Source organism: Saimiri boliviensis, chromosome 6 (assembly GCF_048565385.1).
Source record: "Saimiri boliviensis isolate mSaiBol1 chromosome 6, mSaiBol1.pri, whole genome shotgun sequence".
Taxonomy (NCBI): Eukaryota; Metazoa; Chordata; class Mammalia; order Primates; family Cebidae; genus Saimiri; species Saimiri boliviensis.
In genome coordinates, this window is record NC_133454.1 from 23,447,432 (window position 1) to 23,473,795 (window position 26,364).

General features: G+C 41.1%; 1 protein-coding gene across 1 annotated transcript in view; it reads left to right on the forward strand.

The window, feature by feature from the left end:
* The window catches only part of INTS4 (integrator complex subunit 4), a 135,883-nt gene that overhangs the window by 86,115 nt on the left and 23,404 nt on the right, over window positions 1-26,364 (forward strand). The window contains exons 16-21 of the mRNA XM_003935041.4: window positions 9,085-9,178; window positions 13,924-14,004; window positions 15,815-15,945; window positions 21,215-21,274; window positions 23,610-23,769; window positions 23,991-24,134. Of these exons, the coding sequence (XP_003935090.1) occupies window positions 9,085-9,178; window positions 13,924-14,004; window positions 15,815-15,945; window positions 21,215-21,274; window positions 23,610-23,769; window positions 23,991-24,134 (670 nt within the window). The remainder of the gene's footprint in view (window positions 1-9,084; window positions 9,179-13,923; window positions 14,005-15,814; window positions 15,946-21,214; window positions 21,275-23,609; window positions 23,770-23,990; window positions 24,135-26,364) is intronic.

Here is a 26,364-nt window from a genome sequence, read left to right on the forward strand (position 1 = left end):
TGACTTGTATTTGTTTGATCTTAGTCTAGTTTATTGCTTAATGTTCATCTGCAGAAAGCAAAATAGGCTTTTGACTAATTTAAGCAGAAAGATATTTGTCGCAGAATGCTACATGGCTCACAGAGTTGTTAGGACGGCTAAAGAAACAGACTAGGTGGAATATCCAGGAATGATTTCCAGAGCCACACAATGAGTGGGCCACCAAGGAGGCCGATTTTCCTGCCATGATCAGGAAGCTGCCTATTGAGTCAGGATGCAACTGATAAAGCTGCTGGCTCCAGAACCATGTCTTACATTCTGCCTTTCTCCCCACTTACCTTTGTTCCCTATGCAAAACCCATGAGAATGTGTTTGACCAATACTAAATCGTGTCTGGAACCTAGCTCAAGGGAATCTGAGAAATACAGTTTTTAACTTTGTAGCTTATATAGTCTAGGAAGATACCGTAGATGAAGATAGGAATACCACGTGTGAGTCTGAGCCAAATCCATAGTGTATGCAACTGCTCTTAGCTTCAGTTTACTCACCTGGGGGACCTGATGACTTGCTGGGTACAGGGGTGGAAGTGAGGAACGGGGAGAGGTAAATGGGTGGTCTGACACTCTAGTAATCCAATATAAAGTTGAGGGTGTCCTGGGCTCCCCTGGGAGTGCAATGGGCTTGGGCTGGACAGGCTGTAGGGAGAATGCTGGGTAGGTGGATGCAGCTGCAGCCACAGGAGAGCCACAGCGTGCAACGTGTGTCTAGCACGAGCCTCCTGAGCCTCCACCTGGGTCACATAGTCTTTGTAACCCTAGGAAGCCTCTAGAAGCCACACAGAGGCGCATAACAACTCTCCTGCCCTAGGGGGTGATTTCACCAGCTACTCCAGTGATGGGTCCCCCAGTGGCTCTGGGACCCAAGCAAAGATGATTCACAAGGTCCCTACCAAGCACAGGCCTTCACAGGTCAACAAGAAAATCCTACTATTGACTGGATTTTAAAAAATCAGTGGAGGAGATCACACTAGAAATGATAGATGCTGCAGGAAACAAAGCTTGAGTGAAAGCTTGTTACCGTAATAAATGAACTCACACGTATCACTGCTTTGTAGTGATAGCGTCAGTCAAAAGGGCTGCAGAACTTGAATCATTAACAAGTTGGAACATGGCAAAGAAGGCTGTGTGGCATGAAGAAGCTGCATTAGCGGCAAAGGCTAAGTCTAAATGATATTCTGAATGGCAGAGTTTTCCCCTGAATACCGTCACTGTAATCAGTAACACCAAAAGTTAGGGAAAACAGAATTTTTTTTAAAGTTGAAATTATTTTAGCATGACAGTTTGTTCTCTTGCCACTGTGCATTCAGTCATACCCTTGATATTTATTGTATGCCTGTTATGTGCCAGTAATAGTACTTTAAACTAGGGGTCACCAAACTACACCCTATGGACCAAAGCTGGCCTGTTGCCTGCTTTTTTATGTAAGACCTGATGGAAGTACAGCCATGCTCATTTGTTTAGGTATTGTGTAAAGTTGCTTTCATGCTACAGGCCTTCACAGTTCAACAAGAAATAGCAGAGTTGAGTAGTTGCCACGGAGATCATACAGCCTGTAAAACCTAACACATATTTACTATGTGACATTTTAGAGAAAAAGTTTGCTGACCCTGCTGTAAGCTCTGGGCAGTCTACAGCTCTGTAAGTGGAGATTCCAGTCCTCTCTGTATCTCTTGTGAAGCAGTTTCTCTTCTCCCTCAACAAAGTGTTTAGTTTTGGAGGCCACTAAATGAGGTTGTTGGCCCTGAGCCCAGTAAAATAAAGTATACTTCCTGACTCATCCCCACCTAAATAAACATTTAGATTTTGTCCTTGACAGTTTGATACTGTTGGCACTAAAGCAAGTGCAAGAGGCACAAAAGCTAGTCAATTTGGTGATCAGCTGCAGTGCTGGCTCTTAGAAGGTACTTGTAAACACCTGTTGGTTTGAGTTGCCTTCGTGATCTGGGTTTCCTGAGGTGATAGTCTTGCTGGATGGCGGCTGGCCAGATAACTGTTCTAAGTTCGGGGCTGTGTGTTTCTAGCTTGGGTGTGTATTCAGGAGCATAGGCAGGATGGTGAAAGATCTGGAAAGGGAAGCAGATGGAGCATAGCTACTGAGGGCACGTGTGATGCTTTATAACCATCATTGCAGATGTGAAGTAATTTGCTAAGAAGAGGCAGAATTAGGATTTGAATTCAGCTTTGTCAACTCTAAAATCCATGTTCTGTGATAATGCAGTGATATACAGGACATTCCTGTATCACATGAGTTTAGATCACTTGACCCCCGGGGTTCTTCACAACTTACGCTTTCTTAGTTGTTACGGAGAGAAATGTTAGGCTTTCATACAGAAGGTTCTCTATGAGAACTGGGCCATGTATTTGTTAGTATAAGTGTAAAACAAATTTCACTGTCATACACAATGCCCTGTTTTGTAATACAAACAGCCATTTTACCCAATGAAGATCCCACCTATGAGCCCAATGCTGTGGCTTGCACCTATAGAACTATTGTGAAGATTATTGTAATTATATGTGGTGAAAGCATTTTGAGAACAGCAGTTACGTAGATAATAGTTGGACATTTATGCATTTTTGCTTTAAAATTTAAATCTGCTGTGGCTTGACATACTGGACATGCTTTTGATACTTTGTAAGTAAATCAAATTTTAGGAATGTAATCGTGTTTAAAATCACTAGCAGGGTTGAAGGGGATTGTCTTTTAAGGAATGTTGCAGTCATTTGTCTGCTATTTCTCAGTATGAATAATGACCTCCTATTTTTCAAAGTTTACATTTTTGTGTAAGTCCATGAAAGTGCTGTTGCTGGAAATACACACTGTTGTTTCAGGAACCATATCACCTTAGAAGTGTTCCAAAACAGGCCGGGCGCGGTGGCTCAGGCCTGTAATCCCAGCACTTTAGGAGGCTGAGGCGGGTGGATCACGAGGTCAAGGGATCGAGACCATCCCGGTCAACAAGGTGAAACCCCGTCTCTACTAAAAATACAAAAAATCAGCTGGGCATGGTGGCACGTGCCTGTAGTCCCAGCTACTCAGGAGGCTGAGGCAGGAGAATTGCCTGAACCCAGGAGGCGGAGGTTGCGGTGAGCTGAGATCGTGCCATTGCACTCCAGCCTGGGTAACAAGAGCGAAACTCCGCCTCAAAAAAAGAAAGGAAGTTCCATTACAGAGAATTGTTCTTTTGGAGTAAAACAGCTCATTTTAATCTGAAACAGAAGGGGCTTCATTTATCTGAGATAGAAAAAAATGTACTACATTGCTTATGAGAATTCTTCTACACACTAACCATTGAAGACTATGGGATTTTTTTTAGTTGAATTCTTTAAAATCTGCTTTTTGCTTTGAAACTTTTAATGTCTCTAAGGGAGACATTCTCATTTGTAGTATGGGAATTGGTCTAGTAATTAAAGAGTAGAAATACACATTTGCAATCCGTAGCCATCTAGGTGCAAGAATGAAGATGGTGTTTTAGAAGTCACCAAGACTGCATTTATTTTGTTTCCTAACATTCCTTTTTGCTCTACCAAGCTGCTAAGAGACGTTAATTATAAATTTGATGTTTAGAGATTGTTAGAGATTGAAATAATAAACTATATTTGATTTACACATCCAGAGTCTATTTGACTATCTTTAATAGTGATTTAAAAAATTAATTCAGCCTATTGTGTAAGTTTAAAAAGAATCACACTATATGTAAATATGTTTACACATAGTGACATCATATAGATTATTAATCTGTGTGTTCCTAGGAGGAACTGTTTGGCTGTGCCAGAGAGCCTCTAAACGGCCTGGTGTATCTAGTTTTTGTTTTTTTTTTTTTTTGAGATGGAGTCTTGCTCTCTTGTCACCCAGACTGGAGTAGAGTGGCATGATCTCAGTTCACTACAACTTCCACCTCCTGGGTTCAAGCAATTCTCCTGCCTCAGCCACCCTAGTAGCTGGGACTACAAGTGCAGTCTGCCACGCCTGGCTAATTTTTTGTATTTTAGTAGAGACGGGGTTTCACTGTGTTACCCAGGTTGGTTTCAAACTCCTGAGCTCAGGCAAACTGCCCACCTCAGCCTCCCAAAGTGCTGGGATTACAGGTGTGAGCCACCACAGCTGGCTGTATCTAGTTTTAAATTAGTCTTGGTCTCATCTCTATTTGATGTAAGTTAATAAATAAATGAAAAGAGTTTAATAGCAAATTAAAAAGGAGATGCAATATTATATGGTTAAAAAAATACTTTTGGAGTCAGAGCTGACTCTGTTTAGTTCATGTCCTGTTTTGTTTATTCTGTGACCTTAGGCAAACCACTTAACTTCTGATCTTTAGTTTCCTGTTCAGTGAAATATGAGTAATTGCAGTTCATATTGTGAGGATTAAGTGAGCTCAAGTAAGGAAACACCTAGCACAGTATAGTGCACATAGAATGTGCTTGGTGTACTTTTCTCATTAGAGTCCATAATCTCCTGACGGATATCTAGACTGAGGCTGCCTGAGAATTCTGAGCATAAGGAGGTAAGAGGAAACACTGGGACAGAGAGGATTTTTCCAAGAGCTGGCAAGATTCCATTTTTCTTTGTATAGAAGTTCAGAAGTCTTATGGCTAATTGTGTTGGATTGGGTTGCATCTTGTTCTGTGCACCTCAGAACAACTGCTACAATTCCAGGGCAGTAACATAAAATAACACTCGGAATCAGTTAGTTAATGTACAGTCAGTCGGTCTGTATTCTGTATAATTGTCACAGAAGGCAGAATCTTACTGGAGAGGAAACGCTTCTGAAGTAGAATGCTTCAGAGTTGTCTCTTGTAAGGGAAAAATCAGAGAAGTGAAAGGAAGACACCAGCTGGCCATCAAACTCACATTTCACAGTTGAGCTTAGCTAGTCCTTGGTCTTGCCTTTAATTGTGCTGGGTTCTCATGCTTTGGGTAGGCTCTCCAGGACCAACTCAAGCAACCGAAACTCATAAGAAGTGATATATGTCATACGTTAATTCTTCAATCACTTTGAGAGTAATTTGCTCTGTGCCTTTTTATAGGCTTTTCCTTCTTGATATCAAAGTCCCTAGGAGGCAGCATTAACCATCATGATGTTGCCCACTGAGCATGAGATCAGAGGAAGTGGCATAGTCCAATAGACAGTTTTGTCCAGGCTACTGTGAAACCTGATGTGTTATGCCAGCCCTGAAACAGACAGCTTCCCAAGTGACTCAAACCTTAAGGTTTCCCACAGTTACCATTTCTATACAGAATTTAATATTGCTATTAAAAAGTAATGAGGAAGCTTTCTACGAATGCTGAGTTGGTTAGGTAGTAAACACACACACACACACACACACACACACACACACACACACACACACTTCTCCCCCAAAAAAGAAGAAAGGAAAGAAAACTAATACTTTCTGTAAATGTGTGGCATATCTCAGGAAGAATTCAAAAGAAACTGGTAATAATATTTGCCTCTGGGAAGGTGTACAGGGTGGCAGGGCTACAGGGCACAGGTGTAGGAAGGGGGATTAATTTAATTGTATATCCTTTGAATTCTATACCTTAAGTATATATTATTCAAAAAACTAAATGTTTTAAATCACCAGTAATCCCAGCACACCTATTTTGTTTTTGTATGACACTTTCTAATTTCTCTCCCCTTCTCTCCTCCTCTCCCCTCCCCTCCCCTTTTCTTTTTTTTTGAGACGGAGTCTCACTCCGTCTCAGGCTGGAGTGCAGTGGTGTGATCTTGGCTCACTGCAACCTCCACCTCCTGGGTTGAAGCAATTCTCCTGCCTCAGCCTCCCAAGTAGTTGGGACTACAGGCACCCACCACCATGCTAATTTTTTGTATTTTTAGTAGAGATAGGGTTTCACTGTGTTACTCAGGTTGGTCTTGATCTCCTGACTTCATGATCTGCCCACCTCCACCTCCCAAAATGCTGGGATTACAAGCATGAGCCACTGCGCACAGCCTCTGATTTCTTACTCAAGGCAGGTGTGTTTTCGTATGGTTACAATCATTGTGTCTATAATTACATCCAGTTAGGATGCTTTTCAGAAGTTAACTTATAATGGCTATTTATTTCCTGCTATAATCTGAGAGTTTATATCTCCCCCAGATTCATATACTGAAATCCTAACCCCCAAGGTGATGTTATTAGGAAGTGAGGTCTTTGGGAGGTGATTAGGTCATGAGAGTAGAACTCTCATGAATGAGATTAGTGCCCATATAAAAGAGGCCTAAGAGAGCTTGTTTATGACTTGCACCATATGAAGGTGCACGTAGAAGGTGCTACGTATGAGGAAATGGACCCTAACTAGAAACCAAACCTGTAGGTGCCTTGTTATTGGACTTCCCAGCCTATATAACTGTGAGAAATAAATTTCGGTTGTTTATAAGCCATCCAGTCTATATATATATATTTTTTTTTGAGACGGAGTTTCGCTCTCGTTACCCAGGCTGGAGTGCAATGGCGCGATCTCAGCTCACCGCAACCTCCGCCTCCTGGATTCAAGCAATTCTCCTGCCTCAGCCTCCTGAGTAGCTGGGATTACAGGCACACGCCACCACGCCCAGCTAATTTTTTGTATTTTTAGTAGAGACGGGGTTTCACCATGTTGACTAGGATGGTCTCGATCTCTCGACCTCGTGATCCACCTGCCTCGGCCTCCCAAAGTGCTGGGATTACAGACTTGAGCCACCGCGCCCGGCCCAGTCTATATTTTGTTATAGCAGCTAAATGACTAAGATATTTTTGCAGATCACCAGAAATTGGAGATACGGTATAATTAAGTGGCTTACTTATAGAATTGAGGTCCCACTTTCTCTCTTTCTCTTTAGACTTTTCTTGTCTTCAGCATTGGCTTTATCTTAAGGTTTTTTTCCCCTTAAAGTTGCAGTATGCTGCCACTGGCAATCAGGGCTATAAGCATCCTTGTCCAGTCTAGCAAGAGACAGACAGAGACAGACAGACACACCAATTTGTTCTAAGCATGGAATATAAGTCCTTGCATCTAAACTGATAAGTTCAACTCAGGTCACATATCCAGGTGGATAAAATGCACTAATTGGCTTAGTTCAATCAGATACTACCTGGAATTGAGTTTGTAGACATGTTCCTTTGAACAAAATCAGAGTTCAGTTAGTAATGAAGTGGAGAATGGCTAACTGGACTGGCAACCAACAGTGTCTGCCATAATACCTTTTAAAAAAAATAATGGCTTTTCTTTTTCTGATACAAAAAAAATACTTGTTCACCGTCTTAAAAACTTGGAAAAGAAAGCATAGTTGGTGGCCGGGCGCGGTGGCTCAAACCTGTAATCCCAGCACTTTGGGAGGCCGAGGCAGGTGGATCACGAGGTCAAGAGATTGAGACCATCCTGGTCAACATGGTGAAACCCCGTCTCTACTAAAAATACAAAAAATTAGCTGGGCATGGTCGTGCGCGCCTGTAATCCCAGCTACTCAGGAGGCTGAGGCAGGAGAATTGCCTAAACCCAGGAGAGGCAGAGGTTGCGGTGAGCCGAGATCGTGCCATTGCACTCCAGCCTTGGTAACGAGCGAAACTCCGTCTCAAAAAAAAAAAAAAAAGAAGGAAAAAAAAAGCATAGTTGGGAGAAGGTACTAACGAGCACCCTATTACCACTATCCAGAAAACCACCTCAATGTATTTTTCTCCTCTATATAGTTTTTACATAGTTGCGATCATACACCTTATTAACCATTTTGTATTTTAATGGCTATAAAATATTTACGTAGGCCAGTCTCAGTGGCTCATGCCTGTAATCCCAGCACTTTGGGAGGCTAAGGCAGACAGATCATGAGGTCAGGAGTTTGACGACAGCCTCACCAACATGGTTAAACCCTGTCTCTACCAAAAATACAAAATTAGCCGGGCATGGTGGCGTGTGCCTGTAATCCCAGCTACTTGGGAGGCTGAGGCAGGAGAATATCTTGAACCTGGAAAGCAGAGGTTGCAGTAAGCTGAGATTGAGCCACTGCCCTCCAGCCTGGGTGACAGAGCAAGATTCTGTCTCAAGAAAAAAAAAAATTCTGGATTGGATGTACTGTAATTTATTCAACAGTTCTTTCACCATTAATAAGTAGTTACTGAGTTTTTACTGTAATAGGCCTCATAACAATGAGTATTATGGGACATAAAGCATCTCATTTCTGTTGAATGTTTCTCTTAGTATTACTTTTCAGCATAAAGCTATCAGTCAAACTATTTTACCACAGATGCGGCTTTATAACAGTATGGTTGGCCGGGCACGGTGGCTCAAGCCTGTAATCCCAGCACTTTGGGAGGCCGAGGCGGGTGGATCACGAGGTCAAGAGATCAAGACCATCCTGGTCAACATGGTGAAACCCCGTCTCTACTAAAAATACAAAAAATTAGCTGGGCATGGTGGCGCGTGCCTGTAATCCCAGCTACTCAGGAGACTGAGGCAGGAGAATTGCCTGAACCCAGGAGGTGGAGGTTGTGGTGAGCTGAGATCGTGCCATTGCACTCCAGCCTGGGTAACAAGAGCGAAACTCTGTCTCAAAAAAAAACAAAAAACAAAACAAAAAAAACAATATGGTTTTGCTTTCCAAAAGGGTTACATCAGCTTAAACTGCTATCAAAGTGTGAGTGAACCAATTTTATTATAACCACTCCAGCATTCAGTGTTGTCATGTAAAAATTTATGACCAGTGGCCAGGCATGGTGGCTCACGCCTGTAATGCTAGCACTTTGGGAGGCCAGGGTGGGCAGATCACCTGAGATCAGGAGTTCGAGACCAGACTCGTCAATATGGTGAAACCTCTTCTCTACTAAAAATACAAAAAATTAATTGGGCGTGGTGGCAGGTGCCTATAATCCCAGCTACAGGTTGAGACAGGAAAATCACTTGAACTCGAGAAGCAGAGGTTGCAGTGAGTGACAGTACGAGACTCTGTCTTAAAAAAAGAAAAAATTTTGACCAGTTTACTAGGTATAAAATGGTAAAATGCTTTTGACATGATCTTTATGTTAGTGGCATTATCCTTATCCTATGTTTGGCTTGGGGTTTTATTTACCGTAGGGATCTGCAAAGACTTGGAGAACTTCAGTCTGAATTGGCAGGAGTAGCTGATTTCTCTGCCACCTACCTTCGCTGTCAACTACTTCTCATCAAGGTTGGTTTGCATCCATTCTGTTTATGATTGTGATGCAAAAAAGCTCCTTTGTGGATCTATCGGTGTGTGAGAGATCATAAGTTGCAAAACTTACGGTCTTAATGCAGCCACTTGACAATGGAGAAATTACGTATTCTGCAGTGTGATTACTTTTGTCTCTAACGAAATATTAACTAATAGAAATTTGAATTTGTAAATTGTGGGAGAATTCTTTTATCATAATATAATTAGAGCAGATTGGATAATCATTTTAGTTAGAATGCCAAGGATTGTAAATGTTTTGCATAATTTGATTAGCAAAGGAATTGTATAAAGTTTTAGACCGTTATATTAAAATGCTCATTTCAAGGCTGGGTGCGGTGGCTCACACCTGTAATCTTAGCACTTTGAGAGGCCAAAGCTGGAGGATCGCTTGAGCCCAAGAGTTTGAGACCAGCCTGGGCAACATAATGATACCTCATCTCTATGAGAAAATTAAAAAACAGCCTGGTATGGTGATACATTCCTATAATCCCAGCTACTTGGGAGGCTGAATTGGGAGGACTACTTGAGCCTAGGAGGTCAAGGCTGCAGTGAGATTGCGTTTCAGCCTGGATGACAGAGCAAGATCCTGTCTTAAAACAAAACAAAAAAAGCTCATTGCACTTCATCATAGTTAAAAGATTAATTTCATGGCTCTTAAAATGACCAACTTGCTAGCATTTCATACTCAGTAGTCAGGTATATACAGAATTGGTACCCAAGAATCTACTTAGTTTTGCTGAGTTAGAACAATTAAATGAGTTCAGTATCTTTCAGCTTCTGTAGCAGAATTTTATTATAAATTTTGGCACAGAATTTAGGAGAGCCCTTTTCACTTGACAAACCTTTATCTTGACCCTAGTTCAAAATGTTCTTTGTTTTTAAAGTAATTAATGATCCTTGATTAAAGTCAGAATAAATAGGGGAGTCAAAAGTTATTTTCTGCTCTGTGAACTTGTGCTGTCATACTTAACAGTTGTACAGGTGTGTGTATTTATGTAAAGGTGGGTATGTATGCTTAGTATTTAAATGGTCCTTGTTAGACTAGATATATTCTTTCTAATGTATATATCTGTGTAATCACCACCACAAGCAAGTCATAGAACATTTTTATCACTCCAAGAAGTTTATTCATGCCCCTTTGCAAAGTTATTTGGCTTTTCCAAGTCTCTGTGAAACCCTAGGAATTCAAGGAGGACTTGCCACTTTTCTATAGTAGCAGAAGATGGGTGAGAAAAGAGAAGCGATTACTTCTAAAAAGAACACATAATTGTTGGTTATTCAATGACAAGAAGTGACAGTGTAGGTAAGGGGCTCAGAGCCAGAACTCAAGGCAAGTGTGTTTAATAACAGGAAAAAAGCTAAATAAATTGTGGCACAGCTACCTAGCAGTATATTCTATAGCCAGTAATGATCTTTACAAAGAATTATACAACAACATGACAAAATACCTAGGGTGTAATGTTATGTACCCAAAAGAAGGGGAGCCAATCATAATCCCAAAAGACAGCCCAGAACATCATGTTCCCAAACTGTTGAAATTCCAAAACATCAAAATCCCTAAAGTCTGAAATCCCAAAAACCACAGCCTGGAAAAGATCAAAATACCCAAAATACAATTATGGAAAAAATAATTTTAAAAATTTAAAGGCCAACTGTGGTAGTTCATGCTTGTAATCCCAGCACTTTGGGAGGCCAAGGCAGGCGGATTGCGAGGTCAGGAGATTAAGACCATCCTGGCCAATGTGGTGAAACCCCGTCTCTACTAAAAATACAAAAAAATTAGCTGGGCATGGTGGCACACACCTGTAGTCCCAGCTACTTGGGAGGCTGAGTCAGGAGAATTACTCGAACCTGGAAGGCGGAGATTGCAGTGAGCTGAGATTACCCCACTGCACTACAGCCTGGGTGACAGTGCAAGACTCTGTCTCATAAAAAAAATAAATAAATAAATGAACAAATAAAATAAAAAATTTAAAGATGTTTATTTATGATTTTAAAGAGGAATTTATTTGAGAAACATAAAAACACAACAATATATTACCGCCTTATAAAACAGACAATAATAACACACATTTTTGCAGGGATAAACATTGAGGTTACTAATGACAGTTGGGTGGGTATAACAGTTATGAGCATATGAACCATATTTATAAAGAAATTGGTCATAAGGGGAAAGGTATAAATGCATATCACTATGTTTTGTTTCGGTTTTTTTCCACTATGGTTGTTAATTGTATATACACTGTCGCGGACCGTCCGGGACGGGTAGGCACATCTGCCCGGGGGTCTCTCAACCTGCAAGAGGGTCCCAATACCTGGAAGAGGGAGTGCGCCTGGAAAATTAATAAAGACAGAGAGAGAGAAAATGAGGCGTCTGGAGGGCTGATAGGCTGTGCCTAAACAGCAAATTTTATTTTTCAAAGGCCAGGAATAAATACACTTTCTTGGCTTTGGTTTACGTCATAGTAAGAGGAATGCAAATGTATGCCTCACATGGCCTATACAATAGAGAAGTCAGATATGCGATCAATGGTTGTAAAAAGTAACAAAATTTTCTACAATTACAAAGTTTGTTTGCATCCAAACATTATTCACAAAGCTTGTTTATATCCAAACATTATTCACCAGACTTGTTTATATCCAAACATTATTCATGAGACTTGTTTATATCCAAACATTGTTCACAAGGATTGTTTATATTCAAACATCATTCCTCCTGGCTGCAGGTATCTCTGGTTTGACCTTGTTTTAGAACTGAGATGTGAAAAGGTTTTTTGGTTTTGCTCATCAGAATATCTTTTAATCAGATTCTCCTTTGTCTACTCCTGACTCAACTTAACTCAACTTCCCCATTCAGGAATCTCTGAGTCAGGAATCAAAGCCATCCCTTATGGTGGCATTTTTCTTTGCAAATATTGACAGTTAAACCATTATCTAGGGTACAAGGCAGTTAGGTAAGTAAAGGTTAAAACTTATTCTTAAAGTCATAAAAAGGTTAAAAGCAGGAACCGGTTGCTGGTAGGGGGTTACTCGGTCTAGCAGCAACGCATAATTTTAGGCCCCAAACGATATTGTGGTTGATATTAGAAACTGATCATTCATCTTTCAGTTCCCATATTTCCGGATAGCTCGACTGCCTCCAGTAGGAAACTGTGTTTGGGATCAAACTCACCATATGGTGAGACTCACGCCTTTTAGGGGTCTCACACGGGAGTTCCCGTGTGAGACCCCTAATACACAGCTTTTTAACTGTGGTCATCTGAAATACTGTGCCCAACAACTTTAAGTCTTTTGACGAGATTGATCAAAACCATGATGGGTCACCACTGCATGTGCAGTCACCCAAAGAGCTGAGATCTCAAGAAATTTTATCTTTTACAAGTAGATGTATGTAAAGGATACCTCTTTATTGAGGAAGTGGTATTTTATGAACACACTCGATGCTTATACACAGTCAGTATTGTGATAATGCCCTTTCATGGAGTCAGATTTCTGATATCCAAGCAGCAGAACCCAGAGAATCCATTTTGCCATTTTGTCTTTTTTTTTTTTTCTTTGAGACAGAGTCTCACTCTGTCACCCAGGCTGGAGTGCAGTGGCATGATCTCAACTGCTGCAATCTCTTCTTCGGTTCAAGTGATTCTCCTGTCTCAGGCTCCCAAGTAGCTGGAATTACAGGCATGCACCACCACACCTGGCTAATTTTTGTATTTTTAGTAGAGACAGGGTTTTGCCCTGTTAGTCAGGCTGGTCTGGAACTCCTGACCTCAGGTGATTGGCCCACGTCAGCCTCCCTAAGTTCTGGGATTACAGGCATGAGCCATTTTGCCCTGCCCATTTTGTCTTTTGTATTTGTTCCCTCCTGGCCACTGGCTGATTGGATGGTACCCGCCAACACTGAGGGCAGATAGTCTCCATCTGGTACACTCAGATTTACACACTAACCTCTGGAAATACCCTCACAGACACACCCTGACTGTGTAAAACAAAGTAATGTTTTACCAGGTTTCTGGTATTCCTTAATCTAGTCACGTTGATACCTAAAATTAGGTCCGTAAGTTCACCCCTTGTGAAATGCATCTCCTTAAGCCATACTTAATTTCCAGATAAATTACAAGGTAATAGTTATACAAGAGATGAGGTCATGTGGATGGATAGGTGAGGAGAGAGATGAAAGGTAAGATTGTGGCTCTTAGTGATGTTTTAAATGTAGAGTGTTTGAAAGACGGAGAAATCTAGGAATGTTGCCTGATTTTTAGTTGAATATATTTGTAAAGTGTTTGGGGGCAGGTGTTATTCATAACATAATGAGCATAGGGGAAAGGAAAAAAGAACCACAGTCAAGGAAGAAGGATCTAGGTGGTTCAGGTTAGCCCAGTGGCTCTGGGAACAAGGAGTGCCTAGAGCCCAGAAGCTGACTTGTCTGCACATTCTGTTGAAGCCTTCATGGTTCCTGTACTCTGCTTCCAGAAGCACTGATCTGGGACACAGGGCCTTTGGGCTAGAAATTGGATCAAATGGGCAGGAATTCATTTAGCCCAGACCATTGGTCTCATCTCTCTCCATAACAGATACAGCTTATTGGGTTAAAAGAATAAGATTAATTGAGAAGAAGTCCTGTTCATGGTAGATTTTCAAAGGAAAACAAAAATGTAAATCCCAAATGATATGTCAGTCTTTGTGACCTCTATGTTCTGTTCCCTCCTGATTTGTCTGTGTAGGCCTTGCAGGAAAAGTTGTGGAATGTGGCTGCCCCTTTGTATTTGAAGCAGAGTGATTTGGCTTCAGCAGCAGCAAAACAGGTAAACTATTCAGACCTTCCTTTCAAATAGGTCTCTGTCCAGGAATTGTCCAGTCCAAGGCAGAGCCAGAGGCCTTCCTATAGCTCTGTACCTCTGCATGGCCTCCCTCATTTTAGGCTATGACAGAAGTTAGTGATATGAGAAGGAGCATAACTGGGGGACACAGCACTCACTTTGGAGTCAGGGGACCTGGGTCCTAGTCCCAGATCTGCCTCAGATTTGCTGAGTGACATTGAGCAAGTTACTTAACTTCCCTGGATTTTTCCTCTTCTATAAAATATGGCAGTTGGGCCAGGCTTGGTGTCTCACGCATGTAATCGCAACACTCTGGGAGGCTGAGGCGGGCACATTACTTGAGGTGAGGAGTTTGAGACCATCCTGGCCAACATGGTGAAACCCTGTCTCTACCATCATGAATCTTTTATCTGAAAATGTAGCTGAACTCAATTAAGGTTGTTTATATCTTTAGCCTGTACCATCACTTCAGTGCTAAAGGTCCTTACATTTCTGGGTAGTTCATTGAGCAGGCTTTAAAGTTTTTGCCTATAGTTTCTTTCTTTTTAGCTTTGAGCACTTTCCTTTTACATCTAAGTATTGAGACTTGGCGATCTCTTGCAGGTCAAGTCTTCCAAATAGGAAGTCTGTAAATGACCCAGGAGGAAGCTAATGATGGTGACAGTGATTGTTACAGTTCACTAAATGATTTCAAGTCTATTAGCTTAATTACCCCTCATAATAATCTCATTTGATAGGAATAAGTACTAATTCTATTTTAGAGATGAGGCAGTTAAAGCTCAGCAAGGTTAAATTCATAGAGCTATAAGTAATACAATCAGGACTGGAGACCAGATCCTCTGATACCCAGAATCTATTTTCTACTACAGTACTGACTCTTTTCTGATCCAGACTCTTTCTCAGACCTGGTATGTGGCTTATTGTAGAGGAGTAGAATTTAATGACTAGAACCCAGTAATTGAACCACACTGGAAAGATGGGACCAGGGAGCAATAATTAGGAAGGAAAAGAGGAAAGAAATTACCATTGCTGTATATCACAGATCCTGTGATAAGCACCTTGCATGCCCCATTTGATGATGTTGGTGCTGTTTCTTCCCTGTTTACAGAAAGGGATTGAGACATTCGTGTAATTTAATTTGTCTTATTGCCAGTTGTAAGAGAGTCTGGAGTCATTTCTCTGACCCCAGAGTGTTCACAGAGAGGCAAGCACAGAAGGGAAAGAGAAGCATCATTTTTATGAAAGTAGCTTATTTGGATAGAACCGAGCAAGATCGGGAACTTGATCTGGGGTCATAGACAATGTTTTCTTGCACTTATTTCCTTCCCAAACTCTCTCAGACCAAGTCCACCTCTCTCAGACCAAGTCCACAGAACAGTCTATCAGGATAACTGACATATGGTTAATAGTTCCTGATGTTTAATTCTTGAGGATTTCCTGGGGATTGGGTTTCCATATATAATATATATTAATTTGTTCCCATGGCAGAGTGAGTTTGGTTTAGGGTAACAAGCAGTGCTTTCAGTGCTTTGCAGTTTGCTTAAGTGATTAAATTTTCTTATATTCACATCATCAACTAAGATGATTTTATTATCAGGTCAGTCTTCTTTTTAAATAGGCAAAATAATTTATTCGCTTTTCACAAAGCATACTATACTAATTTCTTTCAACACTTAAAAGCATAGGGATGTAAAATCTCAGTTCAGAGTTCTAAGGTTATTTAACAGTAGAAATCTATGCTGCTCTCTAGTAAGACTGATACTTTTATTGATTATTAATTACCTTTTCTTTATAGATTATGGAAGAGACCTACAAAATGGAGTTCATGTACAGTGGTGTGGAGAATAAGCAGGTGGTGATTATACATCATATGAGGCTACAGGCCAAAGCTTTGCAACTTATAGTAACAGCACGAACTACACGAGGGTAAGATGTGGGGTTGGCCAAAAGATGTGGCATGTTCCTTTCAAAGATGCTTCAAATGCATTCAGACATCACACCAAAGTTAATGATAAGTAAAATGAGATTTAGAAAAGACTAGCTAAGGAATGTGTGATCTATTTTTTTTCAGATATTACAAATTCTTTTGTTGCATTAGATTTGTTGGAAATCAAGTTGTGTCTCTCCCTTGCTAAAAACCCTCTGGTGACTCTCCATTGCATGTAATACAACACAGGACTTTATCTGGCAACAAGGACATTTTGTATCCTCCTAATTGAAATATTTCCTTAAGAATTTAGTGCCAAGGACCACTTTTTCTGTTCTGAAGGGACTAATAATCTTTTTCTCAGGCAGTAAGGATAAATTAGAGGATATACTGGGAAGTCAGACTGTTTTATGCAAATCCTGTCTTTTTTACTTACTAGTTGTTTGGTTATGAACAGGTTTTTAAACCTTTCTGTACCTTGTTTCCCTGTACAAAATGAAAATGAAGACAGCATCTATCTTAATGGCATTTCTGTGAAGAATAAATGAGAGAATACATCTAAAAACACTTAGCATGGTACTTGATATGTAATAACAGTTCAGTGTAAGACCGTAAAGCTGTAAGACTTTCAGATAACTGGAACTGCCACATTTCATGGAATTCAAGATGCACCTATTATTGTAAGTTCACTGAAATCAAATATTTTGATGGGGTGCCATAGTGCTTTTTGTTTCTTACTATTTCATAAAATAATGGTGCATCTTAAGAATGATTGTGGCCGGGCACGGTGGCTCAAGCCTGTAATCCCAGCACTTCGGGAGGCCGAGGCGGGTGGATCATGAGGTCAAGAGATCGAGACCATCCTGGTCAACATGGTGAAACCCCTTCTCTACTAAAAATATAAAAAATTAGCTGGGCATGGTGGCGCGTGCCTGTAATCCCAGCTACTCAGGAGGTTGAGGCAGGAGAATTGCCTGAACCCAGGAGGCGGAGGTTGCGGTGAGCCGAGATCGCGCCATTGCACTCCAGCCTGAGTAACAAAAGTGAAACTCCGTCTAAAAAAAAAAAAAAAAAAAAAGAATGATGGCATCAGATTTGATACAAAAAAGTACTTAGGTGACTCACTACCAGCTCACAGAAATGTTTGATGCTCAGTCCAGTAGCTGTGTTAACAAAAAAGTGGCATAGAGATATAAATATGAATGTTTAAACACTGAAACATACTAGGTCAGAAAGAACATCCTGAAAAATAAAATATTTTATTGCTTCACTTATCTTGATAGTGACTTTATAAAGTCAGGGAGTGATTTAATCTTAAAGATATATATAATCATTTAACAAATGTTTAATCCCTACTATGTGCCAGTTATAACTGAAATAAACAAAGGTGTGTGTGATGGCATCTATACTTTTTTTTAAAAAAAGATCATGCCAGGCCAGGCGCAGTGGCTCATGCCTATAATCCCCGCACTTTGGGAGGCCAAGACGGGTGGATCACGAGGTTAAGAGATCAAACCATCCTGGTCAACATGGTGAAACCCCATCTCTACTAAAAATACAAAAATTAGCTGCGCATGGTGGCACACACCTGTAGTCCCAGCTACTCGGGAGGCTGAGGCAGGAGAATTGCTTGAACCCAGGAGACAGAGGTTGCGGTGAGCCGAGATCGCACCATTGCACTCCAGCCTGGGTAACGAGTGAAACTCTGTCTCAAAAAAAAAAGATCGTGCCATTGCACTCCAACTTGGGCAACAGAACAGGACCCTGTCTCTCAATAATAATTTGAAAGTTTGTTTCAGTTGATTATGTTTTTATAATGTAGCTGATATTTTTATAAGTTTATAACTATATAATCTTTATAAGGTTATAAATACATAATCCCTATATATACTTTATATTTTTAATTTTTTATGTAAAATATTTTTTATTTTTAAAAGTAATAGAGACATGGTTTCACTATGTTGCTCAGGCTGGTCTTGAATTCCTCAGCTCAAAGATCCTCTCACCTCAGCTTCCCAAAGTGCTAGGATTACAGGCATGAGCCATCACTTATCTTTATAAGTTTAGCTCCAACTTTGCTACCACTGTTCTTTTTGTATCACGGTTGCCTTTTAAATTCCTTGGCTCTCATACATAAATGGAATTCTTTTCCAATATTTCTATATTGCTGTGGTGCCTTTATTTATTTATTTTATTGGGAACTCTCCCAAATCAGAATAGGTTAATAGACTCTCTGTTATGTTCCCTTTTAGTATTTAATGTTACAGTTAAATGTCTTATGTGAGTCTCGTTCTCTTCCCTACAGCTTATTTTTTCATGCTCAAACCTTTAAAATTTTCTTTCTCTCTTTAATTTCACCAGGATATGTCTAGGTATGTGTTTTCTTTCAATATTCTTGCTGATCTTTGGTGGCAGTTTGAAGTACCAACTGGTTTTAGCTCAGGGATTTTTTTCCTCCATTATTTCTTTACTTACTTCTTCTTCTATACACTAGTCTCTCATACTGGATGTTGGATTTTCTTGATCTATTTTTCCTATACCTTTTCTTTTGTAATTTCATTTTCTTTGTTTTTCTATTCTACAGTCTGAGTAAATTCCTTAATATGCTCTTTTAGTTTATCATTTCAGTTTACAATGTTGATTCCACTGTTCATGGATTATTAAGTTTGATTTCGTTATATGTTTTATTTCCAAGTGTGCTTCACTACTATTTCTTTCTTTTTTTTTTTTTTCCTGCTATATAGCTTCTAATCTCATCTGCTGTTTTTTTGTAGCAGTTTCTTTGTCAGTGCAGTAGGTTTAAATCTTTACTGATTAGTTTTTTTTTTTTTTTTTTTTTTAAGTTTTCTGTGCTTTCTTGCCTTGACTTACTCTTTCTGAGGACTGCTTGGTCTCCTTTATAGCTCCTGATTGTCATTTATAACACCTAGTCATTTTCCATTGCTTTTGCATACTTAAAGCGAAAGTCTAGACCAGTTTAAATTGGTAATTTGTATTCTTCTTTAATGGTTGTTAGCCCCCAGTGAGCCTTCCTTTCATAGCTTTCCTTCCCTCACACCAAAGGAAGAGTAAGTGTTCTTAGTAATAGAGGCATACTTCTTGTATATGGCATGTGGGTGAGGATGCCTGCTCTGTTTTGATGTTTGGGGAGTTCCCAAATCTTTTTGTATTTTACTGCCTGAAGTCTCTCCAAGATGATTCTCTATATAATCAGGCAAACAAATGAGGAAATGTCACTGCGTGCCGAAATTGCTTCCCTTTGTGCCCCTGCTTGGCTGGAATTCTCCCTTCTAGCCTTCTCATTCTTCGTGGTCTTTGGTGGGTAACCTCATTATGAAATTTCACTTCCATTTCTGGTAGAAGATCAGTTTAAAAACTTTCAAGTGCTACTTTCTTTTTTCAGGAAAATAATTCAAATGAATGTTGCTTCCAGAGTAGGTTTCCATTTACCATCTACCGCAGCCACATTTTTTGTTCATTCAGCAAATACTTATTGAATGCTGCTTGTGCTAGGAAATACATGATGAAGAATACAAAGTCCCTTCTACTCATGGAGACTACAGTTTAATAAAAAGACTAAACCTTGACATCATTCTCTTACTTATTTGTATTGTATATGAGGAAAGAGTATTTGTTTTTCTCGATGGGAACTTTATTCCTCCAATGAATAATATATTGATGAAAACAAGTGGGAAGTTTCATGGAGAAATTACATACAAGAAATAGGAAAATTTACAAAGGTCAAAACTTAGTAAGTCATATTGACCTAGCATGTTGCCTGTATTATTTAGGTATGCAATAACTTTTTACTGAAATGAAATGTTCTCAAGTACTGTGAGGCCAAAGAAATCAAGATAGAGAGGAAGGAACATCATCTGTGTTTGTGGGCAAAGTAGTAACAAAACTTTGTCCCTCCTGCATAAGAATTTAGTTAACTTTTTAGGTATGTTTCTTGGAGCCCTTATAGTGTCAACATTAATAGTCTATACCACTATGGAAAAAATGATCTCTGAGTAAATTGCATGTAGACCAGAAGGAAATATAAATGGTTTCCAGATGCAGATACAATAGCTATGGGCTTCACTGAGTGCAGTGATTCTTGAAACTGGATAGATCATTTATGGGGTCCCTGGAAGCTATGCCTATGCAGTTGTTTCAAGAGATATTAGCAGGCCAGGTATGGTGGCTCATGCCTGTAATCCCAACACTTTAGGAGGCTGAGGTAGGAGGACTGCTTGAGCCCAGGAGTTTGAGACCAGCCTGGGTAATACAGTGAGACCACCACCTCTACAAAAAATTTAAGAAGTTTGTCTTAGGCCGGGCGCGGTGGCTCAAGCCTGTAATCCCAGCACTTTGGGAGGCCGAGGCGGGTGGATCACGAGGTCAAGAGATCGAGACCATCCTGGTCAACATGATGAAACCCCGTCTCTACCAAAAATATGAAAAATTAGCTGGGCATGGTGGCGCGTGCCTGTACTCCCAGCTACTCAGGAGGCTGAGGCAGGAGAATTGCCTGAACCCAGGAGGCGGAGGTTGTGGTGAGCCGAGATCGCGCCATTGCACTCCAGCCTGGGCAACAAGAGCGAAACTCCGTCTCAAAAAAAAAAAAAAAAAAAAAGAAGTTTATCTTGGCATAGTGGTGTATTCTTATAGTCCTGGCTACTCAGGAGGCCAGGATGGGAGGATTGCTTGAGCTCAGGAGGTTGAGGCTATAGTGAGCCATGATAATACCACTGCACTCCAGCCTGCGTGACAGAGTGAGACCCTGTCTCTAAACAAACAACAAAAAAAGAGATATTAGCACCTGTGGTGCATGAGGCATTTCAGCTAGTATGGTCTCTACACCTACCTGATTTAGAGCTCATCTCCTTGCACATGAGCTGTCAGTGTCGGGGTTAAAGCTCCCAGATAGATGTGCGGACTGTTGTAAGGACTCATGCAGAATGGGAACTTGACACTGTAGTGCCTGCATGCTGTGCTTCTCTCCTGTATTCATAGTGAGTCTAGTGCCAAGTGTAGCCTGTAATAGTCTGATTTTTAATGTTCTTTGAGCTTAATGGGCACTGCAGTGGTTTTATCAGATCTTGGGATCCTGACAGGTATTACCCCCAGGTCCATTAGGAGTCCTCTGTTAACTTTTAGAGATCATTTTTATAGTGTAATATGCCAATTTGCCTTTAATTTAGGCTCAGGTTTCTGGGACTTTTGGTCCTCACTCCTCAGTTTGCAGATTTCACAAGCAAATTATTTTACATTTCTTTTCTACAGACTTGACCCCTTATTTGGGATGTGTGAAAAATTTTTACAGGAAGTGGACTTTTTTCAGAGGTAAGTATTTTATATCTCTGGCTTATTAAATCTTGGTTCCACAGAGAATAGCACTGGCAGGCAATAGGAGCAATCAGAAATCACATTCCTCTGTTTAGCCTGTGCAGCCAAGCTATCATCTCTGACTATGTGCCCTAATTTGTTTTTTTGTTTTTTTGTTTTTTTCCTTAATGTTATAGAAACTTCTTTGAAGTTAGAGCTTCAAAACTAAACCTACCAGGAATCACTTGGATTTAGCACTTAGCTAGGGCCATAAAAAGACAAGTAATATGAAGAAAACTTGTAAATACGTTCGTTGAAAAAAATCATTAGTCATCTGGTTTTTTCCACCACTGTTTGCTTACACTGCTCTTTATTATTATTTTTTATTTTTATTTTTTTTGAGAAGGAGTCTCACTCTGTTGTCCATGCTGGGGTGCAGTGATGTGATCTTGGCTCACTGCAACCTCCGTCTCCTGGGTTCAAGTGACTCTCCTGCCTCAACCTCCCACGTAGTTGGAACTACAGGTGCTTGCCACCACCCCCAGCTAATTTTTGTGTTTTTAGTATAGACGGGGTTTCATCATGTTGGTCAGGCTGTTCTCGAACTCCTGACTTTAAGTGATCTGCCTGCCTCAGTCTCCCAAAGTGCTGGAATTAAAGGCATGAGCCATTACTGCGTCTGACCTCATTATTATTTTTAGAGACAGTGTCTTACTCTGTCACCCAGACTGGAGTGCAGTGGCGAAATCAGAGCTCACTGCACCCTTGAACTCCTGGGCTAAAGCTATCTTCCCACCTCAGACTCCTGAGTAACAGGCATGTGCCAACATGCCTGGGTAATTTTTAATATTTTTTTTAGAGATGGGGTCTTGCTGTATTGCCTAGACTGGTCTTGAACCCCTGGCTTTAAGAGATACTCCTGCCTCTGCCTCCCAAAGTATTGGGATTACAGGTCTGAACCACTGTGCCAGGCCCACACTGTTCTTACGCTTGCATATTTCTCTAAAATATGCAAACAATTGTTCTGTAATTCTGCAGGTAAATTTTATCTTGTAGAATACATATATTTTTTCAGAGTTTTATATGGAATGAATTGGTTAAAGCACATGCAGTAGTTGAATGGAAAACCTGATGAAGAAATAGGAGCCCAGGGAATGACCAGACCTGTGGTATGCAGCCAAATCATACTGGGAGAAGACAGAGGATCTTAAAGCACTGATGAAGTCTGTTTCATTTCTTCCACTCATTGTCTCTGCCCTCATGAAGTTCACCAAACCTGAGGATTTTTTGTTTTCAAACCTGAGGATTTTATGACTCTGTACTTGTCATTTGGGTGGTGATGGCTTCTTAAAGGGCTGAGCTGCAGCACTACCTTCCCCAGCAGCTAATGCTCTCTAGCAAATGGCACAGTCCAGCTTGGTCTTTTAAAATTTTAGTTTGGAGGCCTGGCACAGTGGCTCACGCCTGTAATCCCGGCACTTTGGGAGGCCAAAGTGGGTGGATCAGGAGGTCAGGAGTTTGAGACTAGTCTGGCCATCATAGTGAAACCCTATCTCCACTAAAAAATGCAAAAAATTAGCTGGGCATGGCAGTGGGCACCTGTAATCCCAGCTACTCAGGAAGCTGAGGTAGGAGAATCACTTGAGGCAGAGGTCGCAGTGAGCCGAGATCATGCCATTGCATTCCAGCCTGGGCAATAGTGTAAGACTCCGTCTCAAAAAAAAAAAAAAAAAAAGAAAGTCCTACATTTGAATCTGAAATAAGTTTGACTTTAGATTCTTTAAGGTAGAGAGTGTTTTTGCGCAGTTGGGTTAAAGAGGTTTTTTGGGAAGATGATAGCTCTGAATCCCCAAAGTTCTTCGTCTGTTGTTCCTGATTCATCCTTTGAGTTTCTGCACAGATACTGCCTCCTCATTGAGATATCTTTTGTCTATCCCCTTGTACAAGGCAGAAGTTGGATCAGTCCAAGCCAGGAGTAACTTTCTTTTCTGAGCCTTAGTACAGCATCATCCTCTCTGAGTTTCAGTGTTTCTGCCACTTCGTATTTGTTAAAATAATTTATGAGTCTATAGTATGAAAATAAAAATTCTAATAATGCATAGAATTGCTGGGAGTTAAATAAGATCATGTAAAATACTTAAGATTATATCTGGCACATAATGGTTATGAGTAAACAGCGGCCTTTCTTTTGCGATCATGTGACTAAGGCATAATGATATAGGTCTGTCTTGATCATGAACTGCAAACTCCTCTCACTTCATCATTCCTTCTGCTTTGTAGTTTGGCTGGGGCCCAGCCTGTGGTGAATGAGTGCACAGTTGAATGAGTAAATTGCTTCTGTTTGTTCCTCTAGGTATTTCATCACTGATTTGCCTCACTTGCAAGACAGCTTTGTGGACAAACTTCTTGACCTTATGCCCCGACTCATGACATCCAAACCTGCAGAAGTTGTCAAAATTCTACAGACCACGCTGCGGCAGAGTGCCTTCCTGCATCTCCCACTTCCAGAGCAGGTCAGGGTCTATTTGGCCCCTATAGGCCAAATCTGTCCAGACAGTCAAAAATCTTCACCTTGGTGATCTTCTTTGACTAATGGAGTAACTGGGTTAGGCTCTTCTCTGAGTGGCTCCCACATGCCAACTCATTAGATAAGGAGAGAGAAGATCAAAGATTGTGTTTTCTTGTCCAGGAATGACCTGGCTTTAGAATCATGGTATTTTCTTCTTGCTTACAGATCCACAAAGCCTCAGCCACCATCATCGAGCCAGCAGGCGAGTCAGACAACCCTTTGCGGTTTACATCCGGCTTGGTGGTGGCCCTGGATGTTGATGCAACCCTGGAACATGTGCAGGACCCTCAGAACACTGTGAAGGTCCAGGTCTGTCGGGTTTGGGTCCTCTTGGAGATTTGGTCCTCGTGGACCTTGTGTTGATGTATTTAATGTCAGCACTCCTGTAGTCTCTACCTGAAGGACAGAAACTGAGACAGGAGAAGAAATGAGCCTCTATGGGAAAGAATCTAGGCTTAAATCTCAACTACTGCTGAGGCTGGTTTGGAGCAAGTTACTTAAAACTCATGAGTTTCAGATTCTGCAACTGACAAGTAGGAGGAGTTGACATTGAGCAGAAATAATGTATTTAAAGCCCCCAGCACCCAGTAAGCTTTCATTAAATGATAAGACCTTTTCTAATCTTACAATGTGGTGTTAAGACTGGGTCTTTTGTTGCAGAAAACTAATAAAGAAGTTATTTTCAGGCTGTGAGTCAGTGAACTGACAGATAAAATTTATGGTTGGGAAAAGGTGATCACTAGGAAATATTCTTTCCCAAGTTAGATGTAATAGAGACATGTGAGAAATGTAGGAGAGACACTAAACAATGCAGACAGTGCAGTTAAGCCCTACAAAGAGTACTACTCCTTCATTCATCCATCTGTCCATTCATTCATCTTCCTTCCATTCATCTGTGCAATTGTGCTTACTCTATTGCACAAGCTAAGTGCTGTGGTTGCCAAGGTAAATATGTCATAGTTCTTGTTCTCGGGGTGCCCACAGTTTCATTGAGAGACATACAAATGGGCAGGCAATTATAAAACAGAGTTTGGTGAGTAGACATGCACAGGATAAATTCAGAGTACTCAATTTGGAGGGTGGTGGAGGCTCAGGAAAGGAAAGGACAAGGCTATAAGGGGGTATTCTGGGCCAAAGGGATATGAGTCAAAGCAGGGATGCAAGTACTGTTAGGAAGTACAATAGGAGACAGAAAATTAGTCTGGAGCAGGCAGGGAAGGCTTCCTGGAGGAGGTAAGGATGAATCAGGCCTTGAAGATAATGCTTTTTGGATATGGTGACAGTAGAGGAATGGGTCTTCTGGCTTCCCAGCAGGAATTATTATAAATTATGAAACCTGCAGAGAACTAGTTCTGAGCTAGCTGTGAAGTCATATTGCAGTATTTTTTTTTTTCACATTAGTGGTAGTTCACCTTCACTGCACTTTAGGGTTACTCAGAAAGCATTAAGAATAGGTGAATAAGCCGGGCGCGGTGGCTCAAGCCTGTAATCCCAGCACTTTGGGAGGCCGAGGCGGGTGGATCACGAGGTCGAGAGATCGAGACCATCCTGGTCAACATGGTGAAACCCCGTCTCTACTAAAAGTGCAAAAAATTAGCTGGGCATGGTGGCACGTGCCTGTAATCCCAGCTACTCAGGAGGCTGAGGCAGGAGAATTGCCTGAGCCCAGGAGGCGGAGGTTGCGGTGAGCCGAGATCGCGCCATTGCACTCCAGCCTGGGTAACAAGGGCGAAACTCCGTTTCAAAAAAAAAAAGAATAGGTGAATAGCCGGGCGCGGTGGCTCAAGCCTGTAATCCCAGCACTTTGGGAGGCCGAGGCGGGTGGATCACGAGGTCAAGAGATTGAGACCATCCTGGTCAACATGGTGAAACCCCGTCTCTACTAAAAATACAAAAAATGAGCTGGGCATGGTGGTGCGTGCCTGTAATCCCAGCTACTCAGGAGGCTGAGGCAGGAGAATTGCCTGAACCCGGGAGGTGGAGGTTGCGGTGAGCCGAGATCGCGCCATTGCACTCCAGCCTGGGTAACAAGAGCGAAACTCCATCTCAAAAAAAAAAAAAAAAAAAAAATAGGTGAATAGGTCTCAGCCTACATCAATTAAATCAAAACCCTGAGAGTAGGGCCCATGGACACTAGTGTTTATTTTAAGAGCTCATAGGTGATTCTAATGTGTAGTCAGTGATGCCAGCAGAACTACTGTTTTATGTTGTCCCTGAAAAAAACTTCATTGACCAATTGATCATAAAGGAGATTGCAGGCAGGTTACTTAAGGGTCGTCTCCTAAAAAACCCCTTTCAAAGCACCTCTACCACAGACAGTGCTAAACCTTTTCGATACAGGTAGAGGGACAGGAAACTCACTGCCCCATTGTGGGACAGGTCCAGTGGTTCGAAGGTGCCATGCAGTCCAATCACCACACGCTGAATCATTGCTCTGTTTCAGTCACTACTTCAGGTGCTGGATAGAGATGTAGCAGTAAACGTGCCTGAGAGATGACACTGAGATTACATTCTCTGTTAAAATACTGTATATCTGTTC